Source organism: Rhinopithecus bieti, unplaced genomic scaffold (genome assembly GCF_001698545.2).
Source record: "Rhinopithecus bieti isolate Rb0 unplaced genomic scaffold, ASM169854v2 scaffold_40368, whole genome shotgun sequence".
Classification (NCBI taxonomy): Eukaryota; Metazoa; Chordata; class Mammalia; order Primates; family Cercopithecidae; genus Rhinopithecus; species Rhinopithecus bieti.
In genome coordinates, this window is record NW_016817546.1 from 1,683,701 (window position 1) to 1,706,800 (window position 23,100).

The 23,100-nt window shown below is 45.1% G+C and overlaps 1 protein-coding gene across 2 annotated transcripts; it reads left to right on the forward strand.

Moving 5' to 3' along the window:
• Positions 1 to 460: 460 nt before the first annotated feature.
• TNFRSF9 (TNF receptor superfamily member 9) lies at positions 461 to 22,504 on the forward strand. 2 transcript variants are annotated; one of them, XM_017856003.1, is made up of 9 exons: positions 461 to 519; positions 2,726 to 2,793; positions 3,502 to 3,685; positions 5,144 to 5,251; positions 5,642 to 5,779; positions 6,194 to 6,260; positions 8,796 to 8,926; positions 10,358 to 10,489; positions 22,110 to 22,504. In XM_017856003.1, the coding sequence occupies exons 3-9, from the start codon at positions 3,586 to 3,588 to the stop codon at positions 22,196 to 22,198; spliced, it is 765 nt and encodes a 254-aa protein (XP_017711492.1). In that variant the 5' UTR covers positions 461 to 519; positions 2,726 to 2,793; positions 3,502 to 3,585; the 3' UTR covers positions 22,199 to 22,504. The 2 variants fall into 2 exon arrangements, with proteins under 2 accessions (XP_017711492.1, XP_017711493.1); XM_017856004.1 differs by having other exon boundaries at positions 5,705 to 5,779.
• Positions 22,505 to 23,100: the final 596 nt, after the last annotated feature.

A 23,100-nucleotide genomic window follows, 5' to 3' on the forward strand; every position in this document is an offset into this window, starting at 1 on the left:
CGATCCTCCCACCTCAGCCTCCCTAAGTGCTGAGATTACAGGTGTGAGCCACTGTTCCCGGCCATGAATTTTTTAAACGCCTGAATAAAGTTGAGCATAGCCTTCAGTAGCATAATTCTGAAGTGGTTGATTTTGTTTAACTGTGGGCTGGCAAAACTAATGTTGAGACTCTTTTAGCTCAGTAAAGACTCTTATGTTACTGGCATGGAAGCCTGAGAAAGTGAGCTAATTACTGTGCTGGGAAACTATGTCATTTTCAGAGGAAGTAATGTCTCTGCCTACAGAATGTCCAAAACGTAGATTAGTGATTGGCATTTAGTTAAATGAAATACGGCCCAGTTAAATGTCACAATGCAAGGTTAAACAGAGTACCACATGTAAACGAGGGGGTTACTTGGTTGATGGTGACTTTCAAAGTGTTAGGAGGGGATCAGCAGTCTGATTTTTATGGTGTGACACTCTCACATTCAGCCAATTTCTGCCAAAGTGGGGCAAGGAGGGATCCCACAGATGTCACAGGTAAGATGACTCTCAGATGACCGTCAGTATTTGGGAACACATTTGGTAGGCAGCTCATGCATTTTTCTCCTTTCTGTCATGACCTGCCCTGTGGTCGCTCTGCTGATGATCAGTGTGGGAGGTAGGGAAGGAACATTTCAAACCAGTAAGTCTGATCATTAACAATTCCTACTTTCTTGAGAACTATGTGCCAGCCATTGAGCTACCTACTTCATGCTCATTGTCTCATTTAATCCTCACTCAACGAGGAAGACGTATGGTGTTACTGTACCTATAAGATGTACTTGGAAAAACGGAGTTAGGGAGGTTGAGAAATTTGCTCAAGGTCACACAACTGAGGCTGGAGAATGGGGAACAGGAGGCGGGAGAGAGCAAAGTGAATAAAAATCACTGGGAACAGGTAACCCCCTCACCCGCGGGAGTGGCCAGGGGGAGACAGGCTGCCTGAGGGGAGGAAGCTCCGCAGGACCCGCTGCAGACCCAGGGCCAAGGGTCCCGCAGGAGGAAATGCCGGCGCGGTGGGGCTGGCTCCAGGCACGCGGGCCAAGGGCAGGAGGGTGGGACACGAAGCCACGAGGCTCCTTGGGTTCCTCCTCCTTCCTGTCTGCCTTCTGCTTCTGCGGCCTGATCTCCGAGTCCCTCTGCCTGCAGGCGGCGGCACAAAGGTCGCATCTCCGCGCTGTCCTCGAACCGAACCGAGTCGCTCCGCGTTTTCCTGTTCTGACCGGAGAGCTGGTGCTGGGTACCGCGGGGCAGGGCGACGGCCCCAACTACTCTCGATGTCATTCCCCAGCCCACGCCTGCTCCAGCCACAGTTCCCCTGGTGTTCCTGAGGTTCTCCAGCGCTCAATGATGGGCAGGTTCATCCACAGCCTGGAGCCTCCTCCTCCTCCTCCTCCTCCTCCACCTCTTTTTCCTTCTCATTCTGCCTTCTCATTCTTCCTCCTCCTCTTTCTCCTCCCCTTCTCTTTTTGTTCTTTTCTTCTTCCTTCTCTTCCTTTTCTCTTTATTTTCCTCCTCCTCTCCCTCTTCTTTCTCCTTATCCTCCTCCTCTCCTCTTATTGTTCTTTTTTTTCCTTCTGTTTTCTGCACTTCTGCCCTCCGCTTCCTCTTCTTCTTTTTTTTTTTTTTTTTTTTTTTTTTTGAGGTGGAGTCTTGATCTGTGGCCCAGACTGGAGTGCAGTGGCGCGATCTCGGCTCACTGCAACCTCTACTTCCCAGGTTCAAGCGATTCTCCTGCCTCAGCCTCAGTAGCTGGGATTACAGGGATCCACCGCCACCACCCCCGGGGCTAACTTTTAGTAGAGACAGGTTTTTGCCATGTTGGCCAGGCTGGTCTAAACCTCCTGACCTCAGGTGATCCACCTACCTCAGCCTCCCAAGTGTTGGGATTATAGGCATGAGTCACCACGCCTGATCTCTTTCGCCTTTATTTATTTATTTTTTAAGAAAAATTGAAATCATGGTTTTCTAAAAATCCCTTCTAGCTCTCAGCTTCACCAAATCAAGTCCTGGTCATTCACTTGCCCTGCCACTGCTGTGCTTCCCCTTTTTCCATTTCCCTCCATTTCTCCCTCCTTCCTCCCTCTGTCATCCATGCAGCGAGGAGCACGGTAAGGGACCAGGCAGACATGGGTTCCAACCCCGCAGGCTCCCTGTCCTGTTGACGCTCTGACTCCACTTGCGGCCCCAATTTCCTCATTTGCATAGTGTTCCCCCAGTAACAACAGCAGTCATACAAAGTTCTAGGGTTCTTTCGAGGACAGTGTGTATTCACCACAGTGCACCTCTGACGCCTGGCACATCGGCTGTGCTCAAGTAATGACAGCTATTGCTTTACAGTGACGTGGAGTTAAGGGACCGCATATGCCAAAATGCTGATCATTATTTTGAAGTTGGTTTCATCCCTCTAATCCCAAATCCAGTATTTTAGGGACATGTTAAATTGTTTGTCCTGGAGAGCTATGTTAAGGGACAAAATCCTTTTCCCTACATCAACTATGACACATCCTGACAGTAGAGAGCTGCTTCCAAGAAGCAATTTAAAGTGCCATTATCAGGCAGGCACAGGGGCTCTAGGGGATTTTGGGGCCAGCAGATATGAAATGAAAAATTTCACAGAGCTGTCACAGAGTTGTGATGGGAATTTCCCAAGAGACCCCGCCCCCGGCTGAGTCACTGCACTCCTCCTATGTTTGACCTGAAGTCCTCCAGAGCTGCAGAAGCCTGAAGACCAAGGAGTGGAAAGTTCTCCAGCAGCCCTGAGATCTCAAGGTCTGTCCATTTGGGGGAGTGGGTGGGGCACTGAGAGGGGTGAGGATAGAACTTTTGCTCCCTTTGCCCATTTCTAGACTTTTTCTCCTTCTAATTTATAATAACTTCTCTTCAATAGCCCATTAAATAAACATCAATAACTTGGCCTGAAGAGAGTTTTGCACTCCTGAGTTTTGTTACCATACAAGCACCACATCTCAAAACATGTCTCTGTTGAAGAAAATGTGTTAGTGAGTTGAACAGGGAGGTCTTTCCACATATTAGTAGTTAGGTGTTCAGCTAAAGGGGGGAAGAGTGATTTTGTGATAGCTTCTTCTTGAACTGAATTGTCTGATGCCCCTGACAGATTCTGTTTGTAAGGAGTTTTTTTCAGGGGCAGTAAGTAATTGGCATTATTGCTGGATGGTACTGCAAAGTACCCATGAAAGTCCCCAAAAGTTCTGGCTGTTGTTATTTCCACATTTCGGCAGAACATGATGGAAAACGCACTCTCAGACTTTGGCAAACCTGCACAAAGCAGTGTGTTTAATCATGCCTGCCTTGTTGTAGTGGTTTCTATGAATTTGCTACTTTTCCATAATATTGCATCATTAATTGTTCCTGAAAAGCCCTGAGTTTTCCTCTTGTAGAATTGTATAGGTAATGATTACAAATAGATAATTTTGAAAGGAGAAACCACCTTTCCTTGGAAATGTTTACCTTTTGCAGAGTGACATTTGTGAGACCAGCTAATTTGATTGAAATTCTCTTGGAATCAGCTTTGCTAGTATTATACCTGTACCAGATTTCATCATGGGAAACAGCTATTACAACATAGTAGCCACTCTGTTGCTGGTTCTGAACTTTGAGAGGACAAGATCATTGCAGGATCTGTGTATTAACTGCCCAGCTGGTGAGTACTCAGTTATCATGTGCATTTGATCTGTTCTGTTGGAAGTATGGTTCAGTTAGTCTAGTAGTCAGGGCCAATGAGCTCCCTTTTAAGGAAAGGAAAATGAAAATTCATTCATTTACAAATATTTATTGGATGCTACAACCTAGCTGTGTGAACACAGCAGTCATTCAACCTCTTGTGCCTTGACTTTCTCATCTGGGGATAATAAGGGAACCTGTTTTATAGGATGGCTGGGAGGATCAAATGAAGGGCTTAGAACAGTGCATGGCACATGGCAAGACTGGTATTTATTTGTGGCAATTATTTGTGGACTGAGCTTTCTAAATATTAGAGGAAACATTCATTTGACAAGACAGAAGTTTTACTTACCAAAATGTAAATAAATGTTAGTTTTGTGTGTAGGATTTTGTGCTCAGACTGGGGACACAGCAGCGAGTAAGTGGGTGTTAAAGGGCTTAACAGAGTGGGGAAAGTCAGGGGCATTTAAATTTTAGTGTAGGACATTGATGTCCTCCTGGATCCAGTCATACTGATCTCCTGGATCAATCAAGATAATAATTTTGTTTTATTCAATAGATAAAGTATTTTCTTTCTGCTGATTTATTTGTTACAATATCTGGTTTTTTGTTTTGTTTTGTTTTGTTTTTTTGAGACAGAGTATCACTCTGTCACCCAGGCTGGAGTGCAGTGGCATGATCTCAGCTCATTGCAACCTTGACCTCCCAGGTTCAAGCAATTCTCCTGCCTCAGCCTCCCAAGTAGCTGGGATTACAGACATGCACACTGCGCCTGGCTAATTTTTGTATTTTTAGTAGAGACAGGGTTTCACCATGTTGGCCAAGCTGGTCTTGAACTCCTGACCTCAGGTGATCTGCCTGCCTTGGCCTCCCAAAGCGTTGGGATTACAGGTGTGAGCCACTGCACCTGGCCTGTATTTTGTTATTTCTAATTCTGTGATTACACAAAGAATAATCTTGCAAATGTGTTGTTTTAGGAAGTCAATCAAACTAATGCCTATCACTGTGGCAGCTAGAAAACTCATCATTCTTTTTTTTTTTTTTTGAGACAGAGTCTCGCTCTGTTGCCCAGGCTGGAGTGCAGTGGCTGGATCTTAGCTCACTGCAAGCTCCGTCTCCCGGGTTTATGCCATTCTTCTGCCTCAGCCTCCCGAGTAGCCGGGACTACAGGCGCCTGCCACCTCACCTGGCTAGTTTTTTTTTTTTTTTGTATTTTTTAGTAGAGACGGGGTTTCACCGTGTTAGCCAGGATGGTCTCGATCTCCTGACCTCGTGATCTGCCCATCTCGGCCTCCCAAAGTGCTGGGATTACAGGCTTGAGCCACCGCGCCCGGCCTTCATCATTCTTTTATAATCCTGTTTTCTTGTAAACTTCAGAATGCCTTGGGTGACGATTGCCCATTGTCAAATGTGTACCACTATTGTCTGCCTTTCTTAGGTACATTCTGTGATAATAACAGGAATCAGATTTGCAGTCCCTGTCCTCCAAATAGTTTCTCCAGCGCAGGTGGACAAAGGACCTGTGACATATGCAGGCAGTGTAAAGGTATGAGTTCAAAGGTATTTTCTTCTTCTAGAAGATAGTTGGGAAGATAAGCTTTTCTTTCCTGTTTATTAACTGCTCTCTTTTGAAAATCTCAAGTGTCAAAGACTCTGATTCTTCTGACAACCAGCAGGTCCAGTAAAATAATATCGGGTGACAGCAATTATTTGTGGATTGAGATTTCTAAATATTAGAGGAAACATTCTTTTGACAAGAGAGAAGTTTTTACTTACCAAAATGTAAAAATGTCGTTATGGAGATTTAAAAGTAAACTTTCAAATCACTGGGAACACTATAAGTAGAGTGAACATGATTGTTACTGCAGAGTGTAAATTCGCTTCCTGGATTTGGAGGTCAAGTGTAATAAAACAGGGGCTGGGGGGAACTTTGTAGGTGTTTTCAAGACCAGGAAGGAGTGTTCCTCCACCAGCAATGCAGAGTGTGACTGCATTTCAGGATATCACTGCCTGGGGGCAGAATGCAGCATGTGTGAACCGGATTGTAAACAAGGTCAAGAATTGACAAAAAAAGGTACGTTTGCGCTTCTTTGATCTGGGGTAGTTTTGTGATGTAGACAAACTTAGCTTAGGTCTTGATCCTTTGAAAATAAACATATTTGTAGAACCTTAAAGTAACAAGTGAGTATATGATATGTCATATTTTAATTAATAAAATATTTCCATTATTTCTTCATAAATGGAAATAATTTGACATCAGAATGTTTGTTAATTGCCAGAACCATTCACCTTCACCCATTTCAGACATAGACAATACTTTATGTACAGTTAGAATAAAAACTAGCCATCTTAGGGTGTTGTTTCAAGAATTATAGAATAATTTGTGCAGATTGCATTACGGTAATGACTTTATTAAGTTCATCACAGGGAAAGTTACCAAATGATGAAAATGCTTCCTTTTTGTTATTGCTTTCGTTTTTAACGCAAGGTTGTAAGGACTGTTGCTTTGGGACATTTAATGATCAGAAACGTGGCGTCTGTCGACCCTGGACAAAGTAGGTATCATTTCTTTTAGTTTATGGCATAAAGGATCTGGGTTAAAGTTTTTGGAAGATGAGGAATGCTGTCATTGAAGCTTTTTTTGCACCCATCAAGTATAGACAGAATGTAACATACTAAGAGGCAGCGTGGGAGCACTGTGAGGTTGTAGCAACTCAGTAGGCAAAGTGGGCATCTTCTCCAGAAACAGTGCCTGGAACATTTAGATCAGAATTGCCAGTGGAGGGTGGGCACGTGCAGTGGCTCACGCCTGTAATCTCAGCACTTTGGAGGCTGAGGCAGGAGGACTGCTTGAGCCCAGGAGTTCGAAACCAGCCTGAGTGAGACCCCGTCTCTACAAAAAAATAAAAAAATTTGCCAGGCATAATGGCACATGTCTATAGCCTTCCCAGCTATAGAGAAGGCTGATGAGACAGGAGGATCACCTGAGTCTGGGAGGTTACGGCTGCAATGAGGTATGATCGCACCATTGCACTCCAGAACAGAGACCCTGTCTCAAAAGAAAGGAAAAGAATTGCCAGTGGAACTTTGCCACTGTCTGCCTCTTCTCTGTTTCCTTCTCATTCCTTTGCTGCCTGTTATCTTCTCTCGTTGATCAGCCCGTCTCCATGTGCTCAATGCCAGCCCCTAGAATGATACAGAAGTAACTAATTGCTCGTTACCCTCCAAAATGTGGCACACACTTGGGCACACAAGGCCATCACAGGTGGTAAAAAGCCAGTAGTATACGAGAGAATGTGACTGTTGTTTTGTGGAACCAGAACTCACACTGTGGTCTGTGGATAGGTGCTGGTCCACAAATGGCTTGTCTTGTGCCCCCATCAACAGCGGTGTAGGGTTAGAGAATAAGCATTTAGAAACTTTTAAGGCAAATTGGCAGAGTAATGTGGTCTGTTGACTAAGAATAAAAATTTGGGCGTTGCATTTTATATGTATTTGTTCTTTTTCCATTTGACTTTCTTACTAGAAAATCATTTTATTATTTTACTTTTACATTTTATTGTATTTCAAAAGTGTATTGGTCTGTAACAGACTGGAAAGTGACTTTTTTGGAGAGAAATAAAGTGTTTTAAAACAGGAATCATAGTATCCCTCTGCTTTTGTCATTTACAATTTATCAGCATCAGAGTGGCTGACAAATGGAATCGTGATTCACAAGAAAAGTATTAACTGTTTTCTTGGACTTAGCTGAATTCTCTCTTTGGAAAGTGGCTTTTTAAAAAAGGTCTGTTTTGTTTGCTTGTTTGTTTGTTTTGAGATGGAGTTTCACTCTTCTTGCCCAGGCTGGAGGGCAATGGCGCGGTCTCACCTGACTGCAACCTCCACCTTCCAGGTTCAAGCAATTCTCCTGCCTTGGCCTCCTGAGTAGCTGGGATTACAGGTGCACACCACCACGCCTGGCATTTTTAGTAGAGATGGGGTTTCACCATGTTAGCCAGGCTGGTCTCGCACTCCTGACCTCAAGTGATCCACCCGCCTTGGCTTCCCAAAGTGCTGGGATTCCAGGCATGAGCCACCGTGACCGACTGGAAAGTGGCTTTTTAAAAAAAGTCTTTCAATACAAATTTTTCAGAGTTGTTAAGTGAGTCCGCATGGAAGAGTGGGTTTAATCTGGCTCTGGAGGATGGGTGGATGTGGGGTAGGTAAAGGGACGAGGGAAAGGCGTAACAAGAAAAGCAACAATGATGGCGATAATGGTGATGATGATGATGATGGCTACCATTTACTCAGCGTGTCAGACGTGCAAGAGTGTGTCACTGACTCTCACTCGTTTGTTCTTTGAAACAGTTCTGGCAGCACATACAATCCTAATTTTGCAGATGAGAAAACTGAGGCTTAGGGAGGTTTCATTTTTCTTTTCTTTTCTTTCTGAGACAGCATCAAACTCCTGGGTTCCAGTGATCAGCCTGGAACTCCTGGGTTCAAGTGATCCTCCCACCTCAGTCTCCTGAGTAGCTGGGACCATAGGCATGCACCACCAGCTAATTTTTTTGGTTTGTTTTTTAATTTTTGTAGAGATGGGGTCTTGCTATGTGACTCAGGCTGGTCTCCAACGCCTGGTCTCAAGTGATCCTCTGGCCTCGGCCTACCAAAGTGTTGGGATTGCAGGCGTGAGCCACCGTGCCTGGGCTACAGAGATTTCTTAACTTGCCCAAGGTCATTCTGGGAAGCAGCAGACCCAGGGCTCAAACCACGGTTTGCCTGATGCCAGTGCTGGACCTCTTAACCCTATGCTAGCCTTCATCTGTGCCAGAGATGGTCAAGTCTGATTAAGAAACTGGGGGTGAGAGACTAACCAGGCAAAACAGCCTGAACTAAGCTGTCACTGAACAGAAGGAAGCCATGGAAAGCTGCAGGGAGCCAGACAGTCAAGTGGAAGTTTCTCAAAATATCTTTGCATCGCCTTCGAACGCAGACCCATGTATCCTTTTCACTAGGCTACTTCATTGGGTAAAAACTGACAAAGTTTTAAATCAGAATCCTCTGGACCTAAGTTAATTATTTAAACTCTTTTCATTGAACTGTCTAAGCTGTTCTTTGGATGGAAAGTCTGTGCTTGTGAATGGGACGAAGGAGAGGGATGTGGTCTGCGGACCATCTCCAGCCGACCTCTCTCCAGGAGCATCCTCTGCGACCCCGCCTGACCCTGCGAGAGAGCCAGGTAGCTGGGCTATGCCATTCAATCAAAGTGCATATCTTGTGGTGATTCCAGATGGTATCTAAATCTCCCCAATATCATGATGTCTCACACCTCCACCTACAACAGGCACTGTCCACGTGCATTCCTTCCTGAATCCTGCCCTCAGGGACCCAGCAGGTTCCTTCCCAGGCATTTGTTATTCAGTCCGAGATACACATTTGTAAGCAGTGCCGGAGGACACTTCACCCAGACAGAGTCTATATCTTTATCAATGCCAAGGAAAGGGGATTATAGGGTCCTATCTTTTCTTTTCTTTTCTTTTCTTTTTTTTTTTTTTAAGAGAGTTCCTTGCTCTGTGCCAGGCTGGAGTGCAGTGGCGTGATCTTGGCTCACTGCAACCTCCACCTCCTGTGCTCAACCAATCCTCCCACCTCAGCCTCCCCAGTAGCTGGGACCGTAGGCACGCACCACCACACCTGGCTAATTTTTGTATTTTTTTTTTTTTTTTTGGTAGAGTTGGGGTCTTGCTCTGTTGCCCAGGCTGCTCTCAAACTCCTGGGCTCAAGCAATCATCCTGCCTTGGCCTCCCAAAGTGTTGGGATTACAGGCGTGAGCTGCCGCGTCCGGCCCCTGGGTCCCCTATTTTCTGTGCTAGAAAGGATAAACTGCTTAATTTGTGTGTCCTCTAGGAAAACTATTAAGTTTCTTTCTTTTTTTTTTTTTTTTTTTTGAGACAGAGTCTCTGTCACCCAGGCTGGAGTGCAATGGCACGATCTTGGCTCACCACAACCTCCACTTCCCAGGTTCAAGTGATTCTTCTGCCTCAGCCTCCTGAGTAGCTGGGATTACAGGCACTCACCCACCATGGTGCCCGCCTAAGTTTTGTATTTTTGGTAGAGATGGAGTTTCTCCATGTTGGCCAGGCTGGTTTCAAACTCTTGACCTCAGTTGATCTGCTCACCTCGGCTTCCCAAAGTGCTGGGATTGCAGGCATGAGCCACCGCGCAGCCATTACGTTTCTTTTTTTCTTTTCTTTTCTTTTTTTCTTTTTTTTGAGATGGAGTCTTGCTCTGTTGCCCAGGTTGGAGTGCAGTGGCACCATCTCAGCTCACCGCAAGCTCCGCCTCCCGGGTTCACGCGGTTTTCCTGCCTCCGCCTCCCGAGTAGCTGGGACTACAGGCGCCCACCACCGCTCTGTTGTTCAGGCTGGTCTTGAACTCCTGACTCTAAGTGATCCTCCTGCCTCGGCCTTCCAAAGTATCGGGATTACAGGCATGAGCCACCATGTCTTGCCTTTTTAAAAGTTTTCCAAGTTTACTCCATTAGCAGGTTGGAGATGCCCAAGGCTCTGATTCTTCTCATGCTTAGGAGTTTACCAATGTAAATATACACATGTGTGTATGAGTGTCAATACATTTCTGCATGCGTTTCTCCTTTTGCTGTGTTTTGCAGGACACTCTCCGCAGATCATCTTCTTTCTTGCGCTGACTTCGACTGCAGTACTCTTCCTGCTGTTCTTCCTCGTGCTCCGTTTCTCTGTTGTTAAACGGGGCAGAAAGAAACTCCTGTATATATTCAAACAACGTAAGATTAACATAATCATATTAGAGCTCTGGCAAGGCAAGGCTTTTTATAATAGAAAGGAAAAGATGATTTTTTTAAAAATTCTAGAAATGAGGTTCATATAGCCCAGTGGTTATCAAGCAGGGGCAATTTCATCCCTGGGAGTATTTGGTGGCGGTGGTGGTGGTGATTAGGGTGATTAGGTGGTGATTGGCATCTAGTGAGTAGAGACCAGTGATGCTGCTAAACTCCTACCATGCACAGGACAGCCTCCCAGCAAAGAATGATGCTGCCCCAAATGTCAACAGTGCTGAGGTGGAGAAAGCTTGCATATAGAATAGCACATCTTGGTTCTAGAAAAATGTCAGATTTAAATATGCTGCAGCCTTGGATTATTGCGTGTGTGTGTATGTGTGTGTGTGCGCGCGTGTGTGTGTATGTGTGTGTGCCTGTGTGTGCGTGTGCGTGCATGTGTGTGCGTGTGCGTGCCTTGTGTGCGTGCGTGTGTGTGTGTATGCGTGTGTGTGTATGTGTATGTATGTGCGTGTAGAGGACACTGGCAAATAAGAATCAGAAAACCATGTTCCCCCCATGTCCCCATGTCCCTCTGGTTGATAAACTGGTTTAAAATGAGTTTAGGCCCGTATTCGAGGAAGGCAGAGAGAACAAAGAGGGAGTTTGAAGGGAGTTTAACAAATGGATTATTACAGCACCAGTATGGATTACATGAAAAATTTCAATAATGAATTTCATTCATTCATTTGTTCAACAAGGTATTATTTCTATAAGGTACTCAGCAAGTGCCTGGCACAGAGTCAGCACCCACTAAACAAAAGCCATTGATATTTATTTGAAAAAGTATATAGATGGAAGGCAACCTGTTTTTTGTCTTTGTGAAGGATAGAACGAGACAGAACAGGCTTAATAAGACTTAATAAGAGGGATATAATAGAAGGAGCTTTTTGAGAGCAAAATTTTAACCCAAAACACCACGTAAGACCAGAATGTGTCTATTTGTAGGTTGTTAAAAACATATGTGCAGGAACGCATTAGTAAAGTTTTTTTTTCTTTTTCTTTTTTTTTGGAGACGGAGTTTCGCCTTTGTTGCCCAGGCTGGAGTGCAATGGCGCAATCTCGGCTCACCGCAACCTCCATTCACTGCAACCTCCTCCTCCCGGGTTCAAGCAATTCTCCTGCCTCAGCCTCCCTAGTAGCTGGGATTACAGGCATGCACCACCATGCCCAGCTAATTTTGTATTTTTAGTAGAGACAGAGTTTCTCCATGTTGGTCAGGCTGGTCTTGAACTCCCGACCTCAGGTGATCCGCCTGCCTCGACCTCCCAAAGTGCTGGGATTACAGGCGAGAGCCACTGCGCTCGGCCAGTAAAGTCTTATCTAATAAATTATGCTAATTTATTTAAAACCTCTTTTTAAAGCGATATAGAACTTTTTTACATTGTGACCTATATAAAAAAATGCATAAATGCAAAGTTTAACAAATTGTTGTAAACGAACATCCAAATAACTCTACCAGAATCAAGAACTGGACCATAACCTATTCCCGAAGCCCTGGGCTGCCCTCTCTGGATCACAGCCTTCCTTGCCTACTAGTGCTAACCACATCTGGACTTGTATGATATTAACTTCCTTTTGCTATAGTTTTGCTACCCAACAACACCGTTTTATCAGGCTGCTGTGAACTTCATACAACAGAATCACACTGTGTTTCCTGTATCTTGCTCCTTCTTTCTTTCTTTTTTTTTTTTTTTTTGAGACGGAGTCTTGCTCTGTTGCCCAGGCTGGAGTGCAGTGGCGCAATATTGGCTCACTGCAAGCTCCGCCTCCCGGGTTCACGCCGTTCTCCTGCCTCAGCCTCCAGTGTAGCTGGGACTACAGGCGCCCGCCACTGCACCCGGCTAATTTTTTGTATTTTTAGTAGAGACGGGGTTTCACCGTGTTAGCCAGGATGGTCTCGATCTCCTGACCTCGTGATCCTCCCGTCTCGGCCTCTCAAAGTGCTGGGATTACAGGCGTGAGCCACTGCGTCCGGCCTTGCTCCTTCTTTCAACGTTGTGTCATGAAGATTCATCCACGTTGAGTTCATCTTTAGTTGATTTCCATTGTTGCACACTCTTTTACTGAATGATGACATTGTTGTTTACCTATTCTAATATTGATGGACACTGGGATCACTTCCAGCTTGGGGTTATTACACGTAATGACATTTGAATATTTTTGTCCGTGTATCTCAGCACACGTAAACACGTGTTTCTGGTTTGGTTGTGTTTTTAAACCTAGGAATAACATTGCCGAGCTACAAGGAACATGTATCTTGGTCTTGAATATGCCAAACTGTTTTCCAGAATGATTGGACCCCATTTACACTCCCCTGGTGGCAATGATGTTCTTTCTACTCCACATCCCCTGATAACTCTTGGCAGCGTCGGACTATTTTTATCAATATGGTGGGTGGATAGTCGTATCTCATTGTGGTTTTAACTTACACTTCCTCTTTGCTAGTGAGGTTAGATGCCTTTTCATGTTATTTTGGCTATTTCCTCTTTAGTGAAGGGCCTGATCAAGTCTTTTGAGTATTTTCTCATAGGATTGTCTGTCCTCTTCTTACGTATAGGAAGTTTTTAGTCTGCTGTTCATGAGCTGCAAATATCTTTTCCTATTCTGTGGTTTGCTCTTTCATTCTCTTTTTGAGGTCTACACCTCCAATTTAAACCTCTACGCTCTCACTTAAGCCTGATTTCGGTTTTGTCTTTTGTTTTTTTGAGACAGGGTCTACTGTGTCACCCAGGCTGAAGTGCAGTGGTGCGATCACAGCTCACTGCAGCCTTGAACTCCAGAGCTCAGGCAATCTCCTGCCTCGGCCTATTAAATAGCTGGGACTATAGGTGCATACTACCACACAGAGCTAATTTTTAATTGATTTTTAATTTTTTTGTGGAGATGGGGTCTCACTATGTTGTCCAGGCCAGTCTTAAACTCCTGGGCTCAAGTGGTCCTACCACCTCGGTTTCCCAAAGTGCTGGACTTAATCCTGATTTAAAGGACTACCTCTGCAACAAAGTTCCATCCACACCCCAGACTGCAACAAAGTTCTTTCGAAAATGCTTTTCAAACGTATTTATGAGTAATTAGTGAGTTTCAGTGGAACCATAATTCATTTTTTAAAAGTTTTTAGGACACTCCCTGGTGGTCTAGTGGTTAGGATTCGGCATTCACCGTCGCAATCTGGGTTCGATTCCTGGTCAGGGAAGTCTTCCTACTGGCTGGGTGCTGTGGCTCACACCTGTAATCCCAGCACTCTGGGGGGCCGAGGCAGGCGGATCACCTGAGGTCAGGAGTTCAATACCAGCCTGGCCATGGGGATACCCCGTCTCTACCAAAAATACAAAAAATTAGCCAGGCGTGGTGGCGGGCGCCTGTAATCCCAGCTACTCAGGAGGCTGAGGCAGGAGAATCGCTTGAACCTGGGAGGCGGAGGTTGCAGTGAATGGAGATCACGCCATTGCACTCCAGCCTGGGCAACAAGAGTGAAACTCTGTCTCAAAAAAAAATTTTTTTTAGGTCATTTAAAAGAAATTTTGATTTTGACATAATTATAGATTCACAGGAATTTGTCAAGACAGGTACATCTCTCATGCCATTTCTGGGTTCCATCCTCCAGTGCAATGGCAAAGCAGGAAATTGACATTGGCATGGTGTGTGTGTGTGTACTTTGTCTCTTTGTCACACATGTGAAGTCGTATAACAACCAGCACAATAAAATCAGAACTTTCCATCACCGCTGAGATCTTCTCCCACTACTCCTTTCTAGTCAGGTGCTCTCCCTCTCCCCACCATCCCCTGGCAACCACTTATCTGTCTTCCATCTCTATACTTTTGCTATTTAAGAAATATTGTATAAATAGAATCATACAGCATGTGTCAAGCTAAATCACAGACAGAGAAAGAGGCTCTCTAAAAGATTATGGTATTTTTTCCAGGAGTGGCATTGCAGTGGGAATATGATGGGTTTATTCAGGGAGGTAAAGGTGACAAGAGTTTTTAAAAGAAAAAATGAGGGGCTGGGCGCAGTGGCTCATGCCTGTAATCCCAGCACTTTGGGAAGCCGAGGTGGGTGGATCACCTGAGGTCAGGAGTTCGAGACCAGCCTGGCCAACATGGTGATACCCCATCTCTACTAAAAATACAAAAAGTTAGCCCAGTGTGGTGACACATGCCTGTAATCCCAGGTACTCGAGAGGCTGAGGCACGAGAATTGCTTGAACCTGGGAGGCAGAGGTTTTAGTGAGCCGATATCACGTCCTGTACCCCAGCCTGGGTGACAGAGCAAGACTCTGTCTCAAAAAAAGAAAAAGGAAAAACTGAGGAGGATTATGTAAGTTATTTTGAAACAATGATCCTTTGCTACGAAGATCAATACCCGCAGAAGTATTTTTTTGTGTAAGACACGGTAGCCTCTGTGCAAGGTTGTGGTTTCTGCAGTCTTGTGATAGTTGTTTTTATTAGGCATGCATGCATAAGAAACTCTCTTCATGGCCTTCCCTGGCTCCATTTGTCAGGGTTTTTAAAAAAAATTTTGAGACGGAATCTCCGTGTGTCATTCAGGCTGGAGTGCAGTGGCATGATCTCCGCTCGCTGCAAACTCCGCCTCCTGGGTTCAAGCGATTTTCGTGCCTCAGCCTCCTGAGTAGCTGGGATCACAGGCAGCTGCCACCATGCCCAGCTATAGTAGAGACGAGACACCATGTCATCAATGATGACACCATGATGGAGTCATGTCTAAGAATTCTTCATTGAGTCCTGAGTCTCAAAGATTTAGATATTTTTCCCCTCTGTCTCCTATAACTTTTACAATTTTTTTATTTCGTATTTAAATCTTGATTTTTTTTTTTTTCCTGAGACAGGGTCTCTGGTTTGTCACCCAGGCTGGAGTGCACTGGTGTGATCATGGGTTACTGCAGCCTCCACCTCCTGGGCTCAAGTGATCCTCCCTCCTTGGCCTCCCAAGTAGCTGGGACTACAGGAGTGTGCCACCACTTGCCACAGACCTATTGGACTGAACAAAGTGGGGAGAACGCGGGAATAAAAGACAGGAGATAAAAGAATATATTTGGAAGAAGGAGTCAGGGGTAACCTTGCCTCTAGTGGACAAAGGCCCTGAACTTTATTAGGCAAAAGAGATGGTGAGAAAGCAGGGGTGATTGTCCTGTCGGTAATTGTCAGTTGGCCATTTGGTGTTTGGTTCACAGCAGACTTGGGAGACTGCATCCTTTGAACAACAGGTGCTAGATTTCTCAATAGATAACTTCAAGGAGCCAGGGAGTGATGTCCCTCAGCAAACCTTTTGGTGGCAGAGCAGTGTGAGTTTGCTCACATCTTGCATTTAAACACTTTACTGTTTGATCATATAGCCTCCAGCGGAATGTTGAGTCGGTGATGTCTCACGGCTTCGGCTCCCTGCATGCCTGGGTCATTTTTTATTTATTTATTTATTTTGAGACAGAGTCTCACTATGTTGCCCAGGCTGGTCTTGAACTCCTGGTCTCAAACAATCCTCCTGCCTTGACCTCCCAAAGTGCTGGGATTACAGGTGTGAGCCACTGTGCCAAGCCTTGATTCATTTTAAATTTTTCGTATAAGGTGTGAGAGGTTTTAGCCAAGTCTTTTGTTGTTGTTGTTGTTTTTGGCCTAGGGATGTCCAATTGCTCTAGCATCACTAGTGGAAAACATTAGTCTTCTTTCATTGTACCGTTGTCAGAAGTAAGGTGGCCGCAATTACGTGGGGCTGTCTGGTTTCCCTCTTCTGTTCTACTGATCCATGTGTTTCTTCTTCTGCCGATACCACACAGCCTTGATCACTGTGGTTATACATAAACACTGACATTGGGTAGAGGGTGGTAGTCTCTCCCGCTTTTTTATTTCATTTCAAAATTGTTTTGTGTATTCTAGTTCCTTTGCATTTCCACATACATTTTAGGATAATATCTATAGCTACAAAAAGCCGGTCGGGATTCTGATAACAATTGTGTTAAATCTGCATATCAGTTTGGGGCGAATTGACATCTTTACTATGTGAAGTACAGTCACGTATCACTTAACGACAGGGGTACGTTCTGAGAAATGTGTTGTTAGGTGATTTCGTTGTTATGTGAACATCATAGAGGGCACTTAGGCAAACCTAGACGGTACAGCCTACCATACACCTAGGCTGGATGGTATAGCCTGTCGCTCCTATGTTACAAATCTGTAGGGCGTGTGACTGTACCGAATACCATAGGCAACTGTAACATAATGGTATTTGTGTGGCTAAACATACCTAAACACAGAAGAGGTACCATGAAAATAATATGATTTTTGCCAGGCATGGTGGCTCACGTCTGTAATCCCAACACTTTGGGAGACCAAGGTGGGCTGATCACCTGCGGTCAGGAGTTCGAGACCAGCCTGGCCAACATGGTGAAACCCCGTTTCTACTATAAATACAAAAATTAGCTGGGTGTGGTGGCATGCGCCTGTAATTCCAGCTACTCAGGAGGCTGAGGTGGGAGAACCCCTTGAACCTGGGAGGCAGAGGTTGCAGTGAGCTGTGATCACACCACTGCACTCCAGGCTGGGCAACAAAGTGAGACTCCATTAGGAACGGGGCCACACAGCAGGAGGAGAGTGGTGGGCGAAAGCATGAAGCTTCCTCTGTATTTATAGCCGCTCCCCATCACTTGCATTACCACCTGATCTCCACCTCCCGTCACGTCAGCAGCAGCATTAGAGTCTCATAGGAGCACGAATCCTATTGTGAACTGCGCACGTGAGGGATCTGGGTTGCGGCTCCTTATGAGAATCTAATGTCTGATGATCTGTCACTGTCTCCCATCACCCTTAGATGGGACTGTCTAGTTGCAGGAAAACAAACTCAGGCTCCCACTGATTCTACATTACGGGGAGTTGTATAATTACTTCTTTATATATTACAATGTAATAATAATAGAAATAAAGTGCACAATAAATGTAATGCGCTTGAATCATCCCGAAACCATCCCCCCACCCAGTCCATGGAAAAACTGTCTTCCACAAAACTGATCCCTCTTGCCAAAAAGGTTGAGGACCTCTGCTGTATATGACTGTAGTCTTATAAACACTGTACACTGAAGCTAAACTAAATTTATTTAAAATGTTTTCTTTCTTCAATAATAAATTAACCTGAGCTTACTGTAACTTTTTGCTTCATAAACTTTAATTAATTTATTTATTTATTTATTTTTTGAGGCACAGTCTGCTGCCCAGGCTGGAATGCAGTGGCAAGATCTTGGCTCACTGCAGCCTCCACCTCCCAGGTTCAAGTGATTCTCCTGCCTCAGCCCCCCAAGTAGCTGGGACTACAGGCAGCTGCCACCACGCCTGGCTAATTTTTGTATTAGAGATGGGGTTTCACCATGTTGGCCAGGCTGGTCTCGAACTCCTGAGCTCCAGTAATCTGCCCACCTTGGCCTCCCAAAGTGCTGAGATTACAGGCATGAGCCATCACACCCAGCCTATAAACTTAAAAACAATTTTTTAAACTTTTTGACTCTTTTGTAATAACTCTTAGCTTAAAACACAAGCACATTGTACAGCTATACAAAAATATTTTCTCTTTATTTCCTTATTCTATAAACTTATCTATTTAAAAGTTTTAAATTGTTTTTTACTTTTAAACTTTTTTGTGAAAAACTAAGACACAAACACACATATTAACCTAGACCCACACAGAGTTGGTGTCTGCCACCTCCACATCTTGTCCCACTGGAAGATCTTCGGGGCAAAAACATGCATGTAGCTGTCATCTCCTATGAGAACAATGTCTTCTTCTGGAATATCTGGAATACCTCCCAAAGGACCTGCCTGAGGCTGTTTTACAATTAACTGGTTTTTTTTGATTGTTTGTTTGTTTTTTTTTTGAGACAGAGTCTTGCTCTGTTGCCCAGGCTGGAGTGCAATGGGGTGGTCTCGGCTCACTACAACCTCTGCCTCCCGAGTTCAAGGGATTCTCCTGTCTCAGCCTCCTAAGTAGCTGGGATTACAGGTGCATGGTGCTATGCCCGGCTAATGTACTTTAGTAGAGACGGGGTTTCACTGTGTTGCCCAGGCTAATCTCGAACTCCTGAGCTCAGTCAATCCACCGCCTCGGCCTCCTAAAGTGCTGGGATTACAGGTATGAGCCACCACGCCTGGCCTTAACTGGTTGTGTGTGTGTGGGTGGGTGTATATATAATATATAATATATATATATATGGAATATACTCTAACTATAAAAAGTATGGCATAGTAAGTCCATAAACTACTAACATACTCATTTATTGTTATTATCAAGTATTATGTGCCATACATAATTGCATATGCTACACTTTACACAACTGGCAGCTCAGTAGGTTTTTCACATCAGTATCACCACAAACGTGAGCAATGAGCAGTGCTGCAGTGTTATGATGGTTGGATATCACAAGGCAACAGGAACTTTTCAGCTCCACTATAATCTTATGGGACCACGATCATATATGCGGTCTGTTTTTGACCAAAACATCGTTTTATGCAGTATGACTGTATTCCAATGCACAAACATGGTATGTCTCTCCATTTATTTATATATTTTAAAATTTCTTTCACAGCATTTTGCAGTTTTCACTATACAAGTTCTGTATGTGTTTTGTTAGATTTAGGCCTAAGGAAAAAAAATTTTTTTGAAGACAGGGTCTTGCTTGCTGTATTACCCAGGTTGGAGTGCAGTGGCATGATCACGGCTCACTGCAGCCTCAACCTCCTGGGCTCAAGTGATCCTCCCACCTCAGCCTCCAGAGTAGCTGAGACCACTGGCATGTACCACCACCCCTGGCTAATTTTTAAATGTTTTGTAGAGACAGGGCCTTGCTGTGTTACCAAAGATGGTCTAGAACTCCTGGACTCAAGCAGTCCTCCTGCTTTGGCCCCCATAATACTGGGATTACAGGCGTGAGCCCCCACACCAAGTTTCTGGATCTAATTTAGATCATGTATTTTCTCAGGGTTCCTCTGACATCACTCTAGGGAAGGAAGGAGGATGGGCAGCTTGTTACAGCCAGGCAGGGGTGGAGGAAGTTTGGGTTCTGCACTATACCTCCTGGAGGGTGAGCGTCTCCTTTTTATTACTAGACATGTGGGAGTTCCGGCTCCCACTAGGCCTCCTCTGACACCACCCCAGGAAGGAGGGGGAGATGAGCCTTAATCCATGGTGAGGGAGGAAGTTCAGGTTCTCTACGCAGTCTTTCCTGGTGGGTTCGCAGGTGGAGCCACTGTGTTTTTTGTGGTGTTTTGTTAGAATTGAGTGGTTATTGTCTAGAAGTTTTTGGGCCAGGCGCAGTGGCTCATACCTGTAATCTCAGCACTTTGGGAGGCCGAGGCGGGCAGATCATAAGGTCAGGAGTTCGAGACCAGCCTGGCCAATATGGTGAAACCCTGTCTCTACTAAAAATACAAAAATTAGCCGGGCGTGGTGGTGGGTGCCTGTAGTCCTAGCTACTCGGGAAACTGAGGCAAGAGAATCACTTGAACCCGAGAGGCGGAGGTTGCAGTGAGCCAAGATCGCACCACTGCACTCCAGTCTGGGCAACAGAGAGAGACTCCGTCTCAAAAAAAAGAAAAAAGAAAAAAAAAAGAAGCTTTTAGTCTTGCTATGCTGCCCCTTTCCTAGTCTCACAACTAGGGAGTACAAACTCTTCTTAGTTTTTTGTGTGTGTTTTTTGAGATGGAGTCTTGCTCTGTTACTCAGGCTGGAGTGCAGTGGTGCAATCTCAGCTCACTGCAACCTTCGCCTCCCAGGTTCAAGCAATTCTCCTGCCTCAGCCTCTTGAGTAGCTAAGGTTACAGGTGTGCGCCACTATGCCCAGCTAATTTTTGTGTTTTTAGTAGAGACAGGGTTTCGCCATGTTGGCCAGGCTGGTCTTGAACTTCTGACCTCAGATGTTCTGCCTGCTTTGGCTTCCCAAAATGCTTGGATTACAGATGTGAGGCACCACACCTGGCCTATTCTTGGTTTTTGTTTTGCTTTGTCCATACTATTGGCATTTTTAGGTTGCTGCTTCTCTAGTTCCCAGTCAGAGGGAAATGAGGCAGAAAGAAACCCATTACCTTGTTGTTTCTCGGATCCAGAGATCATGACCCAATTGGCATTCCTCTCTCTGCCTTTTGGAGAGGTTTTCAGCAGTACTCAGCAGGAAAATACGGAAAGCATGACATCTCAATCTTTTTTTTTTTTTTTGAGATGGAGTCTTGCTCTGTCGCCCGGGCTGGAGTGCAGTGGCCGGATCTCGGCTCACTGCAAGCTCCACCTCCCGGGTTCACGCCATTCTCCTGCCTCAGCCTCCCAAGTAGCTGGGACTACAGGCGCCCGCCACCTCGCCCGGCTAGTTTTGTATTTTTTAGTAGAGACGGGGTTTCACCGTGTTAGCCGGGATGGTCTCGATCTCCTGACCTCGTGATCCGCCCGTCTCGGCCTCCCAAAGTGCTGGGATTACAGGCTTGAGCCACCGCGCCCGGCCAGACATCTCAATCTTTCCAGAAGAGATCTCCATTTTGAAATTCATCTTTGAATCAATTTCAAAAGACATCCCGTTGGTATTTCTGAACATCTTGACACTTTTTCATAAGTTCTAGGAGATGGTGTGGTTATTTGGGTTGGGTTTTTTTTTTTATAGCAACAAGCATATGAACTTCGGGTAGGACTTTTTGACTTGCTTGTCTGTAAATAAATATCTGCTTAGGATTGAAAAACTGCTGAGCAGTAACATAAATACTTCACTAACATGTAAAAGAAAGCCTGGCAACTCATGCGCAGATCAGTTCTTGGTTCCTAACAATGGAAGTCGTGGGGATACCTCCACACTCTTGCAGTCATAGCATTGTGTTCCAAAGAAACCATCGAATCTCGAATCTATGTAACCCTCAAGACGAAAATATGTGCTGCTGAATTGAAACTAGAGCTATGATTGGGATATGGCTAATATTTTATGCTTTAGTGATTCATGCTTATGACTTCTTTTTAGCTAATGTAGAAAATAAATAAAATAGTTCTTAAAGACCAGTAAAAATATTTGGTAAACGGAAACAAATGTCAAATAATCTCTAGAGGAAGTTCATCCTTGCTGTTACCTCTCTTGTGGATGAGTTTGTTAGAAGTATTATTATTATTATTATTATTATTTTTGAGACAGAGTTTTGCTGTTGTCGCCCAGGCTGGAGTGCAGTGGCGCGATCTCGGCTCACTGCAACCTCCGTCTCCCGGGGTCAAGCGATTCTCCTGCCTCAGCCTCCCCAGTAGCTGGGATTACAGGCGCCCGCTACCACGCCCGGCTAATTTTTGTATTTTTAGTGGAGATGGGGTTTTGCTATGTTGGCCAGGCTGGTCTCGAACTCCTGACCTCAAGTGATCTGCCCGCCTCCGTCTTCCAAAGTGCTAGGATTACAGGCGTCAGCCACCGCGCCTGGCTGAGTTTGTTAAAATGAAAGGTGAGAATGTTTGCTGCTTAGAGATGTTCTGCAGCTGTAATTTATGGAAAATAAGTGTTAAATGATTCGAATAGACAACATAATATATGTATCTTTAAAATTTTTTTAGCATTTATGAGGCCAGTACAAACCACTCAAGAGGAAGATGGATGCAGCTGCCGATTTCCAGAAGAAGAAGAAGGAGGATGTGAACTGTGAAATGGAAGTGGATAGGGCTGTTGGGACTTCCTTGAAAAGAAGCGAGGAGATACGAGTCATCCCGCTATCACAGCTTTCAAAATCAAGAACACCACCCTACAAATACCCAGGATTCCCCCAACACATGTTCTTTCCTCAGTGCCAATAAGTCGTCCTTTAAAAACACACCACTTCTCTTTTTTTTTGGACAGGGTCTCACTCTGTCACCCAGGCCGGAGTGCAGTGGCACCATCATAGCTCTCTGCAGCCTTGACCTCCGGGAGCTCACATGATCCTCCTGCCTCAGTCTCCTGAGTAGCTGGAACTATAAGGAAGAACCACCACACCTGACTAACTTCTGTTTTTCATTTTGGTAGAGATGGCATTTCATCATGTTGTCCAGGCTAGTCTGATACTCCTAGGCTCACTTTGGCCTCTCCCAAGGTGCTGGGATTACGGGACATGAGCCCGCCATGCCGGGCAAAAATAATGCCACACTTTTTTTTTTTTTTTTTTTTTTGAGACGGAGTCTCACTCTGCTCGCCCAGGCTGGAGTGCACGTGGGCCGGAATCTCAGCTCACTGCAAGGCTCCGCCTTCCGGGGTTCGACGGCCAGTCCCTGCCTCAGCCTCCCGGAGCTGCTTGGGGACTACCAGGCGCCCAGCCACCTCGCCCAGCTAGTTTATTTGTATTTTTTAGTAGAGACGGGGTAATTCACCATGTTAGCCAGATGTCTCGATCTCCTGACCTCATGATCCACCCGTTCTCCTCCCAAAGTGCTGGGATTACAGGCTTGAGCCACCGCGCCCGGCCTAATGCACCACTTTTAACAGAACAGACAGATGGGGCCAGAGCTGGTGATAAAAAAGCATTTTCTAGATACCACTTAACAGGCTTGAGCTAGTTTTTTTGAAATCCAAAGA